Below are 17,192 nucleotides of genomic sequence, written 5' to 3'. Positions count from 1 at the left end.
TGCTCCAACACTGGAAGTTTTTAAGAAGAGACTGAAGTGGTATAGGGTTTCCTTCCTGAGCAGGTGGTTGGACTAGAAGATCTCCAAGGTCCCTTCCAACTCTATTATTATTATTATTATTATTATTATTATTATTATTATTATTATTATTATTATTATTATTATTATTATTATTATTTAATTATTATTAATTATTATTATTAATTATTATCATCTTCATCATCATCATCATCATGTTTGGGAAGGAAAATTGTAAGGCTTGTGCTGTGATTGCACAAATTTTTAAGAAATCTCCCTGCTTTTCTTATTTTTATTTATGGGCTACTCCATAGTTGTATTGGTTAAAGTTTTGCCATGGAAGGAATGAGAAGCTACTTAGATAGGATGCAGAACTGAGTCAATGCTTGTCTGGGCCATAGGGGAACTTCATCTTATTTGTGTCTTCAAAGCAAATGAGAAATAAAGATCATGGTAGATATCCAGGGTTTCTGTCACAATTCATTCTATAGTGGGTGGCATGCATATTCTCTGCTTTCTGAAGCAAGATTGCAACATGGATTACATTAAATATTTTGACTCAGTGCTACAAATTGAATATCATTTCCATTGCAAAAACAGCATTTTGGAGAAGAAAGCTATTGCATGATCTTTCTCAGTAGAGTCAGCCACTTTTCCCGTAGAATGGGTTTGTGCACGTTCCATCTCACATCACGCTAAGAATTAAACATTTAAATTTATTACAAAAATTCATTCTCCTCTGTTGTGACACAGTGATCCCAACCCCATCACTAATCTTTGATTGCCAAGAACCTTTAAAAGAAGCATTTACTTGGGTTTGTGATAGGCCCTGTTAAGGGATTCTTCTGTTTATTTTTCTTTGTTGTAATAGATTTATCTGGTTGAAATTCAAAAGCTAAAACTACAGACAAGGCCATGTAATAACTCTCCCTAGACCAGGGGTAGGCAACCTTGGCTTTTTTATGACTCGTGGACTTCAACTCCCAGAATTGGAGTTGAAGTCCACGAGTCATAAAAGAGCCAAGGTTGCCTACCCCTGCCCTAGACAAAAATGGAAAAATTATCTATTGCAGGATGCCCATCTCACATCAGATAAAAAGGGTTAGGATTCAGAATTCATCCTAATATTTCACTTAAACGAAATATACGGTTGTCTTTCATTCTTTGACTTACATTCTTCTTTACATTAGGCAATTTATTTTCGACAAGGCCATGAAGCTTATATTGAAGCAGTAAGAAAGAACAATATTTATGAATTGAATCCTCAGAAAGAACCTTGGAGGAAAATGGTGCTTAGGGTAAGCTTAGTACTGGTTGTTTCTATCAAATACTTATTTTTTAACACATTTCTTTAATAGCAGTATAGAAGAATAAAGCAAGGGAATACAAGTTAAAAAATAAGAGTAAATGATCGAAACAGAACAAACCAGACAGAAAAAAGTGAAATCCAATAATTATGCCTTTGTGAAAATTACTATGGGTAATCCTTGACTTATGACAGGTCACTAAGCAATGGTTTAAAGTTAAGACAAACCTCCCAGAGATAAGATAAGACCCAGTCCCAAAGTTATATCTTGTTGCAGCAACTCTGTGGGTTCTGTAAAGATCTGCAGCATGCTCCCCGCCTGTTTTCCCTCCATCCTGCTACATTGGTTCCCCATACGCACTGGGCCTGCTTGGTCAGCTCACCCAATTCCACACGCTTCTCCCTCCCCCCATCACCAATCACTCACTTACCTTTCAAAGATCTTGAGAGTACAGAAATTGGGGTATGGAAGGAGGATAGGGCATTCCGTTGCTGGACCACATGGCAGAATTCCACAAGCAGCCATCTTTCCCTGAGATGCCAGCAAAGGTCTTGATTTTCCTTTATTTGTTAATCACTACCTTCCTTCTTCCAGCATTAGTAGTGTATTGCTACATAGGAATGTTAACCTGCATGTTTAGTGAGCTTACAGTTGGCAGGGAATAAATTAAGGAGGTATATAGCTTTGATCTGCATTTAGGAGAATAAAGAGGTGGCTATAATAATAAACGTAGAACATGCAAGTGCTGAATCTGATTTGACTTTAAATCTCTGCCTGTAGTCCTTTTAATTCAAGTATCAACAATAGAAGCTAGAAAGATCAGATGCATAAGGACAATTCCATGACAACAAAGATCAGAATAGTTACTGTAAATAGTTGTCTTTTCATTAGTAATAGCTTGCTATGAAACCTGGACATCGAGAAAGAGCAAGAGAAAAAAAGATAAAAACATTTGAAGTACAGAATTGAAAAGAGTTATGAAGAGTACCATAAATTGAGATAAAACCAGTCAATGAGTCCTGGACCAAATAAAAACTAATTGTCCTGCTCTGCACATGTGATAAAAGTAGAAGATGGATTAGAAAAACAAGGTTGAAGAAAAAGAAAGTACAGGTAGTCCATGACTTATAATAGTTCATAACTTCATTTGAAGTTACAACAGTACTGAAGAAAGTGACTTATGACCTTTTTTTACATTTACCATTGCAGCATCCCCATGTCACGATTAACAACTGGTTCCATATTTATGACGATTGCAGTGTCCTGGGTCATGTGATCCCCTTTTGTGACCTTCTGACTAATGAGGAATGAGGAAGCCAGATTCACTTAAGAGTTGTGTTACTAATTAACAACTGCAGTGATTTACTTAACAATTTTTTTTTAATCCCATTTATATCCCGCCCTTCTCCGAAGACTCAGGGCGGCTTACAATCTAAAGCACAAATCAATGTGCTTAGCAAATAGGGCAAAATTCATTTAACAAATTTCTCACTTAGCAACATAAATTCTGAGCTCAATTGTGTCATAAGTAAAGGACTACCTGTACAGGAAGACAACAAATAAAGTGGATACAAGAGATCAAAGTGATTACTGAAATGTTTTTGGAGTTGTTATTACCAAGAAGTTGGGATGGTTTTCATTTATCCAGAGTCACCAAAAGTTGATCCGTACCAATTTTACTCTCATTCCATGTTGCTTTTTTTAAGTTTGTAGATTTCTCAAGTATGAAAAGCAATAAATTAGCTTTTTTCAAAAACATGTTTTCTTTAAATGGTTTTCACATTGCGTGTCAGAATTTTTTTACTTTGTTTAAAAATCATAACATTTTAGTCTACTTTTATTTTTCCATTTATCCCTCTTATAAACCAATATTACTATTTATTTCTTAAACTATAATTAATTTTAAATAATCGAATAAAACATGGATGGGGTTTCTTTTTTGTCCTAAAACCCAGCATTTACTTCCTACTCTGAATCCCACATTCATCATACTGATAAAAGTGAGCATGCATGTGTTAGTATGTAAGATGATGCCACCTGTACTTGGAAGAATTAATTATATTTCTGAAGTTTTGATAACCTGCCCCAGTTTGAAGATTCTTAGGGAAATAAAACAAATTCATACAAATACAGTAAAATAATCAGCTACTGTTGAAAATCTTGATAAAAAAACCAAGTCAAATTAACCTGGCAAAGAGTAGCTAGGATCCTACAGCAGTGATTTTAGCAAGTCGTTGCTGCATTGAAAAAACACTATATCTTCCGTGCAAATGTGTGTTAGATTCTACCACCTTAGCAATTGTCTAATATCTCCACAAATTGCATTCCATTATTTTTCATTTGCACATTTCCCCTGCTAGAAGTTCTGGCTTTCCTGAATAAAGTTCCACAATAGAATAGAAAACACAAGGCAGTTTGGGCTGCTTTCCAAGCTGGGGATCTAGCTGGAGTAATGCATGTAGTGGTTGCCCAACTCCAGTATGTACTATATATGTAACACCCCGGAGTCATTCAAGATTCAAGACTTAAAAGAGAAACAACCTGTCTGATTAACATAGATATGTCTAGTCACTTGTCAATGCTGGTGAATGCCATATATTAGTGCACAATTCATTCTTTGCACAGTGTCCTAATATTGTGCAGTATTTTGTTGTTGCTCATTTTTGCCCAATTTATCCTATCGTTTACATGCTTTCACATAGAACATATGGCACTCAAATGTTGCTAAACTACAACTAGCATTTTTCAGAGTTTCCTCCTCAGGCACACTGAGAGGAAGTTCAGTGTGATTTGGAATGCCATAGGTTACCTATCATATAAAGAACTATAAATAATTTAGCTAATGGTTGTATTAATACTAACAAAAATGTTTGTGAATTTGTTAGGATCAAGAATTTGTAAAAATTGTTGGGATACATTATGAAGTTGGACCTCCTACACTATGCTGTCTTAAACTTACTCTCGTGGATCATGTTACAGGACAGCTTCAAGACAAATCATTTTCTCTCAAGTTTGTATCTTTTTCCTTATGCTATTTTTTACGATTGTATCCACAGTCTGGTCATTGCGCATTTGACTAAAATTTAATCTTTCTAGATACCATGATATGCCAGATGTTATTGATTTCCTGGTGTTGCGTCAGTTCTTTGATGAAGCACGGCAAAGGAACTGGCAACCTTGTAAGTTAGGTTTTGCCCTACTATGGAAATAATTATCTTGAACATCTTACTTAGTTATTTATAGCTACATTGCATATTCATTTTAAAAATTAAACTGAAAGTTTCAGTCTAATCTGCCTTTAAACCTTTCTGGTAGCCAGACAAAGTTGTAGTAGGGATATTAAAACTGGATTGTTAACCAAATCAGACAACTGGAGGGATTTTTTTTTGTTTTTTTGGGGAGGGATACTCCCACTTTATAAAATGCAGGAAATATACTTGAACCTAACAATTTTCTGTAAATAAAAGATACTAAAGTTTCTCAGGCTTCTCATAGGTATATAGTCCAATAATATAGTCCAAAAATTTACAACTTTAAACCTATCCAGTTTTGCTTAATGATTAGTAAATAAATTATGTTCCTATGATTATATTTAAAGCATCAACCTGAAGTACAGTATAGACTGTAACTACAGTGATAATTAGCTATCCTGATTAGGGATGATGGAAACTTCCAAAAATGTCTGAGGGCCAAATATGGTGTCTTCCTTAGCACAGTATTTTAGATGTTCTAGAATGACTATAGAAATTGTTACAGAAGAGGTCGGATAACTTTTAGTACAGTATATTTGTGAGGATTTTTTTTCTTTACAGATGATCGATTTCGTTCAATTATTGATGATGCCTGGTGGTTTGGAACTGTTTTGAGCCAAGAGCCATATCAACCACAATATCCAGATAGCCCTTTTCAGTGTTACAGTGTTAAGTATGTACATGTTTGCTTCAGGATGGTCACATTAATGATAACTTTAAAAATGTGTCTCTTTTAACTGCAAATTATAATTTTATGAAAGCATGTTAGTTTTTATAATGAAAAATTGGGGGTGGGGGCGGGTGCCTTTGAATCAGGGTTGACTCTTGGTGAGTGCTTGGACAAGTTCCTGCCAGGTCTTTTTTGCTATCTTTTTTTGGACATGGTTTGCCATTGCTTGTTTTCTACGGCTGAGACTGGGCCAAGATTACTTAGCTGACCTGTGCCTAAGGCAGGACTAGAACTTCCTTGTAGATTCTATCCTGGTATCACTACACCAAATTTGCTATCTTGGAGCTTTTTTACTTTTGCCTAGTTGAATGGAAGACAAAAAAAAAATAGCATGACCATTCATAAAGCAAAATAAATTTTTGAATATATTTAGAAAGAAAGAGAGAAAAAAAGATGGCCAGATAAGATAAACATAGGAGTTCTAGTTTCCTTGGATGGATTATGCAGACATTTGTAATCTTGGTTTTGATCCTAAACACTTACTAGAAAGTGAGTTTCATAGTTTCTTTAATGTAGTGACTACTATGATATGACAGTGATGTGACTACCTCACATCAGAAAATGTAATGAGATCATAATTAGACCATTGTAGTTAGACCATTGTAGCTCTAAAGAGATCATGATGTCTATTATAGCTGTAGAGAAACTCCTTGGCTTAGGTTTCCAGAATGTGATACTGAAAAGTGTTAAATAGACAATAAAAAGTTAGTGGGGAAAAATGCAACTTTTGCTAGACCCAAATCAGAGTCTTGCACATTGGAGTTGGGGACCATTGATAGCAATAGCACTATAGCAATAGCACTTACATTTATATACCACTTCATAGTGCTTTATGTCACACTCTGTGTGGTTTACAATGTCACCATATAATCCCCAACAATCTATGTCATCATTTTACTGACTTTGGAAGGATGAAAGGCTGAGTCAACCCTAAGCTTGTCAGGATAGAACTCCAGATCATGGGCAGAGTTAGCCTGCAATACTGCATTCTAACCACTGCATCACCAGGGTTCATATGAAGAAAATAGGTGAGGGGTATGATGTATGCTTATATTAATGAAAATACCTTTAATTCCTTCTATAATTTTGTTCCCTTAAGAAAATATTCTATCTAGTGTATGTATATATAACATGTAACAAAAGTGCAATTTTACATCTAGAATGTGATATTTTCTACATAGAAATATCTTCACTGTTTTTTTCTAATTTGTTTAATAGATGGGACAATGGTGAAACTGAGCGACTTAGCCCATGGGACATGGAACCAATTCCAGAGAATGGTATATTAATCCATTTTGTTTATGATTTTCCTAGTGGTCAGTTTATTCAGTTAATGCTAGTAGTTAAAAACTTGCATTTGGATAAAATTAACCTTATACATGGTTCCTGAATGCATTATGTTATTGTATGTTATTGGTTTTTTAAAAATAAATCTTTATTTACATTTTGTGTTAAAAACACGCCATACACTAACAAAGACAAAAAAACACATTTACAATATACAAAAAACGAAGAAATCAAAAAATTAAAAACCATTTCAAAAATTTCACATTATATCTACTTCTAAACTAACAATTATATTCCACTCATTAAGTCTCTTATAACCATCCAACTCCAAAGCTTATTCATTAACAAAGACTATATCACTTCATTTTTGACCAACCTCCAAGCCACCCTCATTTCTTTAATCGTTTATCCATCCAAATATACCATTTATTCCATGATAGAAATGCTGGTGTCTCTTCTTTACCCTTCAACTTCTTGGTCAATGTGTCTGCACAATCAAGTATTCTCCTAATTATAACTTCATCCGGCGGGGTATGATTTGCCTTCCAAAATTGAGCATACTCCATCCTTGCCGCCGTTAAGATATGTAAAACCAAATACCATATTTCCTTCTTAATATTTCCAGGCCTGGAGCCAAGCAGATACGTCTCTGGTTTAAGATCAACTAAACACCCTGTGATTTCCTCTATCCATTTTTGGATCCTCATCCAATATCTAACCACTTCCGGACATGTCCACCATAAGTGATAATATGTGCCAATCCCTTTACCACACTTCCAACAATCGGCCGACAATCCGGGGAACATTTTGGAAAGTCTAGCCGGAGGGAGATGCCATCTATAAAGCATTTTGTATATGTTCTCCTTATATGACGTATGTTATTGTTGTTAGCCGCCCTGAGTCCTTCGGGAGATAGGGAGGCATATAAGTCCCAATAATAAATAAATAAATTATAAATAGCTGAGTTTATAAAACATGCTAAGTCACAGACCATAATATATTGGGACAAACAACTTTCACAATGACTGAATTAAAACAATATGTTGAATGTGATTTGTTTGGTTTTTAATTCGTGCACTGTGTGTTTCAAAAAGTTGTTCTGGTACAAATGTATACTCAAAATCATTCCTTTTGCCCACTTTTCTTTTGACAGAGAAAGTAAATAGGCACTTAAAGCATTTTTTCTAGGAGAACAAAAGCAGCTTGTGCAAAAAACAAACAAAAAAGAATTTCATAGCAGCTGTTGCAGCTATTATATTTAAAAAAATATACTTAACTTTAAATATTTCCATTTCTAGCTCTGAAGATATCAGTGTGGAAAATTCTGAAGATAAATATTTAGAAAGCAAAAAATTGAAATGATTTTGTTGGTAAAACTTTAACTGTAGGAAAAGAGCAGGCAGGGCTCGTGGGAGGGCAAAGTTACAAGCGTCATCAGAGTCCTTGTGTTGCCATAAGAAAGCCCCTCTTGATTTCTGTTCTAGTGCCTTTTTCTAGTGCCCATTTAGTACCGACCGTTACTTGACTAGATTCCTTGTGTATAGGTGTCAATTTCTGAAACAAACCTGGCTGAGGCCATCTTTTTCGTTCTAAGTTGCCACAGAGATGGGGAGAAGGGGGAAAGTAGTATTGCTATTTATTACTGCTAAGCTTGTAAGCCGCCCTGAGTCTTCGGAGAAGGGCGGGATATAAATGGAATTAAAATAAATAAAATAAATAAAAATAAAATATTACTACACAAAACACCGAGCAGTCCTGTGGGGAACCAAGGTCATTCCCCAGGTGCTGGAAGGAGGAACAAAGATGAATTGAGAAGCCTGCCAGTTGCTTTTATTGGGCAGTGTGATCTGTAGCAGAGTAGAGGGGAGGGAAGTATTACTTTTAGTTACATTGAATCTCTAAGGAAATTTCAGAGTTGGTTTCACTTTTGACAGTGCAGATATTATGTGTCCAATAAACATGTGCTTTGAGGAAACTTCAAGCCTCTCGGAGTTCTGCTTAATGTGGCTTCATTAGTTGGAACCTTGAAAATAGGTTTGAATAAATCTTCGATGCTGCAACTTTATGAATGGTCTGATTCTTTGTGCCTGACACTAATTTCTGCTATAAAAGCTTGGCATAAAATGATTTGCTAACCTTGCTACATTTTGTTTTTTTTCTCTTTTACATCTTTTTTTAAAAAAATTAGTTGATCAACCTAAAGAAATGGGAGCAAGTGTTTCTGTTACTGCTGAAGAAATGGCGAAACTACTGTATAAACCTCAAAAGGGAGAATGGCCGGGGAAATCGCAGAGTGAAGAGTGTGAACGAATTATTTGTGGAATTGATCAACTTTTGAGACTTGGTAAGGTTTTAAACATTTGATAGCTGTGTTTCGATAAATATAAAGGCATATATAGTGTTGTACACTAAATTCAGTTGCTTAGGTGTTGTAAGTATTACAGGTTTTGTAAAATAAACTTAATTTGCAATTTACTGAATACTGCATTATTTACTGACAATGTATTTAGTTATTTCAACCAACTAAAATTATTTTTATTTTCATTATTTTTTATTTTTATAATTATTTTGACAGATATTTCAGCAGCTTTTGCTAGTCCAGTTGATCTGAATACGTATCCAAAGTATAGTACAGTAGTAGCTTATCCAACCGATCTTTGGACTATTCGGCTGAGACTGATGAATAATTTCTACAGGTTAGTCTGATTTGGTACTAGAAACCAGTTAATGGAACTAGCTTCTAAAATTGCTATGAAGTTAAACTTCAGATGATTGATGATGTTTGTGGGGAGATGAACATATATGTGATTTTCAGAGCTTACATACTTTAAAATATGGTTGCTGTAAAAGAGTAACTTGTGTATTCATAAAATGGTGAAACATGGTGAGTATCATAATACCAGATGGCAAACTGGTGGAGTTGTTCCCTCTGTCTCCTCAGGTTACATTCTATTTGTCTCTTTTTGAAAAACTAGAAAAAGCTTTTAGCTTCTCATCATATCAAAAAAAATTCTAAATGTGAATTTAAATTTAAACAAAAAGCCTGATGATTACATTGCATCATACTAGCTTTCTGTTTATTTTTATTTTAAAATAGAATAAAAATAATATAGGAAAAAAGACATTGGGCAGCAAGTCTGAAAAATCCTGGTGTCTATTTCTGCTGATGAGCAACAAATGCCTTTCCCACAAACTCTTAGAGGAAAAATTACATCCATAAATTGAAAAATGTCTTCCATGAGATTTTGAAACAGATCATCTTCCTTGACCGAGATAAAACACTTCAGATTTTTTTTCACCTTTAACACAGTATATAAGCTGTACAGTTCAGTTGAAAAATAAATTGAAATCTTATTTGGAAGTGGGGGGAATAGCAACAAAAAATGGACAATAACGTAATTACATAAGTGTGCTCATCCCTAAACTAATACTGTGTTGAAGCATCTTTTGATTTCATGATAGAAATTCAGCCTTTTGGGGTAGGAGCCTGTCAGCATGGCACATCTTGTCTTGGAAATCTTTGCTCACTCCTCCTTGCAAAAGTGCTCTAAATCTATCAGATTGCAAGGGCATCTCTTATGCACAGCTAGCTCTTTTCAGGTCACTCCACAGATTTTCAGTTGGATTCAGGTCTAAGGTCCGGCTTGGCCATTCCAAAACTTTGATCTTTTTCTGGTGAAGCCGTTCTTTTGTTAATTTGAAGATAAGCTTTGGGTCATTGTCATGTTGAAAGATGAAATTCCTCTTCAGCATTTGAGCAGAGGCCTGAAGGGTTTTTTTTTAAATCAAAACTGACTGATATATGGAACTGTGCATAATTCCCTCCATCTTGATTAAAGCCACAGTTCCAGCTGAAGAAAAGCAGCCCCAAAGCATAAAGCCGCTGCCACCATGCTCCACTATGGGTATAGTACAGGGGTAGGCAACCTCGGCTCTTTTATGATTCATGGACTTCAACTCCCAGAATTCTTGAGTCAGCATAGCTGACTCAGGAATTCTGGGAGTTGAAGTCCATGAGTCATAAAAGAGCCGAGGTTGCCTACCCCTGGTATAGTACTTTTAGTGATGTGCAGTTTCTGTCATATCCTAAGGACACCTTTATTGATTAGGATATGAATAGTAGATTCAGATATTTCATTTCACCTGTTCTTGAAGAAAGGTGGGTAATCAATGTCCTCTGGCAATTGGGGAAGACTGATATATAAAATTATAACTATGCTGCTGTTACTAATTTTGCATTGCATAAGTTTGGAATAAATTAAGAGACAAAATAAAAATAACTTCTAAAATTGCTTAGGAAACCTATACATGAAACAATAGTTTTGCATGGTACAATTAAAACTTTAGGAAGTACAACACTATCTTTTTTCTTTTAACATCATTTATTGTTTTATCATAAAAAATAAAATATAAAACAGAAAAACAAAACAAAAGCATACATTCAATCCTAAGAAAAAATAATGTACAAAAAAAGAGGCCTAAAGTGAACAAATAACATTTAACATGTAGGATCCAGTCTGGCTGGGTGCTGCAAAAAAGATAAAGCAGTAAATTTTCCTCCCCTTTTACAAATTATTTTATACTTATCCAGTATAAAAAAGAATGAATTGTTGATTTTTTCTTTAAAGATCCAGTTTTAGAGACTGCAACTTTAACTGTTTGCTTGCTAAATATCTAGGAGACTTTCTGCATTGATTTGGGAGGTAAGATGTATTGAAAGCAATGCTCGGACCTTCAATGAACCCAATAGCAAAATTGCTAAGACTGCTCAGAAAATCACTGATCAACTCTTAGAATTTATAAGGTAAGCAATATATCCGTAGAACAGCAAAATATGAGCTTGTTGTTTATAGTGATACCAGGTTTATTTACTATATGTGTCTCTGATGTACAAAATCCAATTAAATCTAGCTTAAAATAATACTATTTACTATGTTGTTGTTGTTGTTGTTGTTAGCTGCGAAGTCGTGTCCGACCCATCGCGACCCTATGGACAACATTCCTCCAGGCCTTCCTGTCCTCTACCATCTTCTGGAGTCCATTTAAGCTCACGCCTACTGCTTCAGTGACTCCATCCAGCCACCTCATTCTCTGTCGTCCCCTTCTTCTATTGCCCTCGATCTTTCCCAGCATTAGGCTCTTCTCCACTGAGTCCTTCCTTCTCATTAGGTGGCCAAAGTATTTGAGTTTTAGCTTCAGGATCTGGCCTTCTAAAGAGCAGTCCGGATTGATCTCCTCTAGGACTGACCGGTTTGATCGCCTTGCAGTCCAAGGGACTCGCAGGAGTCTTCTCCAGCACCATAGTTCAAAGGCCTCAATTCTTTGGCGCTCAGCCTTTCTTATGGTCCAACTTTCACAGCCATACATTGCAACTGGGAAGACCATAGCCTTGACTATATGCACTTTTGTTGACAGGGTGATGTCTCTGCTTTTTAGACTATTTACTATACTTATCCATATATTTCTGAGACATAGTTTGCTTCCATGTCCACATGTTACCATCATTTCCAGGCTGCATATCCCATTCTTTCTGCGTGCCGGTCTCTGTGCTACAAAGCCAGCACCTCATTCAATCGTTCACTGGCTTGCAAAATAGCAAACATGATTTGAGGAAGGAGGCATGGAAGAGGCATGAGAACAGGGCTTCTGCTTTTCTAAAACCAGTGTCCTATTCTTGCGAGGCCTGGGCAAGAGCAGGAAGTTTCTGAGAATGGTAGGCCAACTTCTAGAAAGAACAGGAGATAGGCTTATAGAAGGAACATGACATTGGTTTGGAGAATGGTATGAAGCAACCAAGGCCAGTGGTCTGTGGCTTGAGGCAGCATTTTTCAGTGGTAATGGTGGTGCTGGAGCTGAAGTAGAGGCCTAGTACTAGAGGCCTGGTACTGCTAGAGGCCCTGGGCTTCTACTTCAGCTGCAACATTGCCACCACTGAGTGCTGCTGAGAGCAGGGTAGCTAAAAAAACATAGTGGTGGGGGAGATAGGCTGGTGGAGGAAGTTGCAGTGCCCCCACAGTTGTAAACTATAGAGCTAGGTGGGTAACTGAACCTTCTGTGGTGTAGCAGCTTTGCAGTCTGAGGCAGCTGAGCCTTCCATATTGTAGCATCCCCTAACTTGCACATGGTCTATTCCAGGCCACCCAGCCCCCCCTCCCCTTGAGGCACTTCTGCACTCCTTACTGGATCTCAACTTTATGACCTGTAATTTTCACTTCATAACAGCAGCCAGGACACAGGATTGTGGTTGTTAGCAAAGCAGTCACGTGACATCTCATTTAATGATTGCTTTGCTTAGTAATTGGGATTCCAGTCCCAATTGTGGTTGTAAGTCAAGGACTACCTGTACATTTTTGTTACACTTTGAAACATATCAATTTCTATTTATTTTTAAAAGCCATGAAATGTTAGCATTCAGAAAAATAGATTTCAAACTTACACTGATAAAGTCAAGAGTCATATTTTTGTGCCTGAAATATACTTCTATTTTTCAGGAATCCAAATTGTACTAACATTTTTGAGTTGTGTACTGCAACCAATGAAGACAGCATTGCTGCTACTGAATCGGTAATAAAGCTTGCTTTATATATATATATATATATATATATATATATATATATATATATATATATATATATATATATATATATATATATATATATATATATATATATATATATATATATATATATATTAATCCCATTTTGTATCCTGCCCTTCTCCGAAGACTCAGGGCGGCTTACAATTTAAAGCACAAATCAATGTGCTTAGCAATAGCCTTCATTCTATGTATATGCCTGCTTATTAGGGCTTTCGTGCCTCCCCCAAGCGGCATTATTACAAAGTCAGCTTATTGCCCCCAACAATCTGGGTCCTCATTTTACCTACCTCGGAAGGATGGAAGGCTGAGTCAACCTTGAGCCTGGTGGGATGCGAACCTGCACTAATTACAGGCAGCTGGTGTTACTTAAGGAGGCATTAGCCCACTGCTCCACCAAGGCTTTTGCAGTTAACTATTAATATTTCTGTTTCATTGCTATGTTGTAAGGCTTTAGTCTTCCACAACTGAAGAATTAATTTGGATTCAACCTAGTAAACATATTAAGCAAAATGGTGTTTGGTACCTTAATTCAAAATAAATTTATGGTTAATATATCTGGTTCATTTCCTAGGATGATGAGTATAAACCAAGGACATCTTCTAGGAAAGTAAGTTATTTTATCTATCCATAACTTTCTTCTTTATGAATCAATAGCAATTTTGTATTTTTAAGTGGCTAAATGCAATTCATTTGTTGTAATTGCATTTTTAAAAATAATAAATATTGGTATTTTACTTTTTGTTTTTTTAAAGAGACAATCCTTGAAGGGAAAAAATACCACAAAATCACGCTATGATGAAAACAGATGGAAGAAACAATGTATGGAACTTGTTAATCTAATTTTCCAGTGTGAGGATTCAGAACCCTTTAGACAGCCTGTTGATCTGGAGCAGTACCCCGTAAGTAATTATTCTTTGATCAGTTATAGTCAGTTACATCAAGCATGCCACATTTTAAAGCATTCTCTCATTCATTGTGCTTTCTTATTCAAAAGAAGAAAAACGTTTGCTTCAGTTAGGAATTTCTGGTTGGAAGGCACCCTTGTTCAATCACAGTACACCTAAGAGAAAATACAGTATTTTATTTCCTAAGTGGAAAAATAATTAGAATGCCTACCATTCCATGATGATGGGCAGTCTCTTTTTCTCTTTTGAATATGGTTCATAGTATAGCCATAATACAGTATGTATCCCTGCTGGAATTTCTCATGATCTTGCCACTGGCAAAAAGCAAATGAAGTTACAGATGTTTTGATGACTAGTTGCTAAACCTTGAATCTAGTATTTCCTAAGCACAGAAAGGGTACTTTAGACAAAAAGAATACACTTTTGCCATGCAGCACTACTGCCTTTTTCATGTTGTGATCTTCAAAGCTTGTCATAGAAATGGAAATGGACACACTGAGTATTTGCATTCCATGTTTGATTCTGAGTCACAGAGTACAATCCTAATAAAACATATATTATCAGCATTAGAATAAAACTTGCTGAAAATAAGTTAACTTACAGTTTCCAGCAAGTTAGTGTCTGAAGCATGAATCTCCCCAAACTGTTCTGGAAAAGGAAAACTTTAACACTGGTGGAAGGCTGTTGGAGATGAAACAAGATAAGCCTTTGTTGGTAGGTAGTTGAAAATCTAAGTACAGTTATCAGCTACCCCTTCATAAGTTAAATGAATTTATGGGCCTATTAGATATAAACAATCCTTATATTACATTATATTAGTATTGTATGGTATTGGTATTAATATTAATATTGCATTGTATTTCTACTGGTACCATACCATACCAATGCTATTTTAATGAAAAAGATTCTAAATCATCTGAAATTAAAATGCTTGGAAATTTTTACAAATATATCCAAGATGCTTTTCCTCACTCTGTCTTTCTCTCTTCTTTTTCTCACTTTTTATTCTGCCTTTTCAATCTTCCGAAAGAAACTGCTGTAGTTTTTGTTCTCTTTTTATCATCACGGTTTAGAGGAGAATTACAGTTTTAAAAATTGGATTTTTATGGGCTAAGGAAATGTGTTTCTTTAGCATGATATTTATTAAATAGTCTTGTAAAGGAACGATAAAATATAAATAAGAAAAACAAATTATACTGGATTAGCAAAATCCACTAGGATTTTAGAGTTTAATAATCAATGATTGGTAATATATTTTTATATCTTATAACACAGTTATTCAAATGCTATTTGAGATAATAGACATGCTAATTTTAGTCTTAGACTTAATTCCAAGCTACATACTCCTATTACTTACTAGTTGTGCTTGCTTTTAGTCCTTAAAAAATGTGTATTAAAGTGACTTAGTTTGCGCACTTCCTCTCTGTGTCTGTCTTGTCTATCTGTCTACAGGCTTTCACCTGTATATGAGAAACTACTCCCCAGCCTTTTAATAATGGAGGCATTTGGTTATCTTTATTTAGGACTACAGAGAAATTATAGACACACCAATGGACTTAGCCACAGTAAAGGAAACACTAGAAGCTGAAAATTATGATACTCCAGTGGAACTGTGCAAAGATGTCAGACTAATATTTAGCAATGCTAAAGCATATACCCCAAACAAAAGGTCTAAGGTAACATTTCTATACTGTTTACTGCAATAACCAAATAAGTATTGTTAGCAGTTAGGCAAAGGTTAGAGGGATAGGAAACAAAAGTCATGTTGGAAGATAACTGAAAATGTGAAATCAATCAAAACTACTATGAGAACTTAAGGAACAATTGGTAAATAGTTTACTTTAAAAACATATTTAGTTTAAAGGAGAATAAGCATAAGACTTTTGACAGTCCTTAATACATGCTCTGAATGTATAAGCAGTTTCTGACTATGTGGCTAAATGTGTTAATTACAATGTCTTGGATAATATTTTCAAATACTACTCGATTCCAGTATATTCACTTTTCTAAGCTTTCTTAGGCAACATTCATTTCTTATGGTTAAATTGTTGCAGATGCTCATTATAGCCAAATTGAGAAATAGAATGCCCAAATACAAGAGTAGTTTATTGAAGAAGCACTGTACATGTTTGCAGATAGGTGGAGAATTTAATGTGCCAAAATACAGTCCTAAAATTGGGTTCCGCTTATCTGTGAGTGTATACATTACTACTTTTTAAAGTAACCATATATCCCATATATACTTGTGGATAAGTGCATCTGTAGATAAGCCAACCTTTGAATTTTTAACCAAAATACAATTAAAAATGTACTACCAATAAATAAGACACTTCTGAATAATAAAACATACAATAATTTTGAGGGTCAGCTTCTTAACAGATGGAACATTGGTAATGATAATTTGGATAAAAATGTGATGGTTGGTTTTAAATTATTATTCTCCATGCATGAATTTATATGTCAGTATATATGATGATGTGCTCAGTATGGTAATGTGCTCAATATGGTAACCAGTGCTACCATATGCATATTAAAGTACCGTATTTTTCGGACCATAAGACGCACTTTTCCCCCCCAAAAGTGGGGGGGAAAACGAGGGTGCGTCTTATGGTCCGAAGGTGATCCGTATGGCCAGCCCCAACCTCTGCAAGTGGAGCACGAATCAGCACGTGCTGAGAAACGCCGATCTCACGCTCCTGCACTCTCCCTCGCTCGGTTTCAGCTTCCCTTGCTACAAGAGAAAGCAGGCTGAAACGGAGTGAGGAGATTGCCAAGAATGCGAATCGGCTGATCTCGCGCTGCTGCAATCTGCCTCGTTTCAGCTTGCTTTCTCTTGTAGCAAGGGAAGCTGAAACCGAGCGAGGGAGTTTGCAGGAGCGCGAGATCGGCCGATTCGCATTTCTGGCAATCTCCCTCACTCCGTTTCAGCTTGCTTTCTGCAAGAGAAAGCCGGGCTGCAGGGCCGCCTCCGCGGGTACTGCTCTAATGCAGAGAGGGAAGGACAAAGAGGGAGGGAAGGAAGGAAGGAAGGGACAATGGGAGAGGGAGGGAGAGAAAGAGAGAGGGAGAGAGAGAGAAGGAGAAAGAATTTTTTCT

At 35.9% G+C, this 17,192-nt stretch overlaps 1 protein-coding gene across 2 annotated transcripts in view; it reads left to right on the top strand.

The window, feature by feature from the left end:
* BRWD1 (bromodomain and WD repeat domain containing 1) overlaps positions 1-17,192 on the top strand; it is a 79,872-nt gene that overhangs the window by 49,047 nt on the left and 13,633 nt on the right. For both annotated transcript variants that reach the window (XM_081326227.1, XM_081326226.1), the window contains exons 25-36: positions 1,209-1,316; positions 4,211-4,335; positions 4,422-4,504; positions 5,138-5,249; positions 6,525-6,586; positions 8,782-8,937; positions 9,169-9,289; positions 11,272-11,397; positions 13,085-13,157; positions 13,763-13,798; positions 13,944-14,090; positions 15,620-15,772. In XM_081326227.1, the coding sequence (XP_081182353.1) occupies positions 1,209-1,316; positions 4,211-4,335; positions 4,422-4,504; positions 5,138-5,249; positions 6,525-6,586; positions 8,782-8,937; positions 9,169-9,289; positions 11,272-11,397; positions 13,085-13,157; positions 13,763-13,798; positions 13,944-14,090; positions 15,620-15,772 (1,302 nt within the window). The remainder of the gene's footprint in view (positions 1-1,208; positions 1,317-4,210; positions 4,336-4,421; positions 4,505-5,137; positions 5,250-6,524; positions 6,587-8,781; positions 8,938-9,168; positions 9,290-11,271; positions 11,398-13,084; positions 13,158-13,762; positions 13,799-13,943; positions 14,091-15,619; positions 15,773-17,192) is intronic.

This window comes from Vipera berus (genome assembly GCF_964194415.1).
Source record: "Vipera berus genome assembly, chromosome: 4".
Taxonomy (NCBI): domain Eukaryota; kingdom Metazoa; phylum Chordata; class Lepidosauria; order Squamata; family Viperidae; genus Vipera; species Vipera berus.
This window is presented reverse-complemented; position numbering and strand designations above follow the sequence as displayed.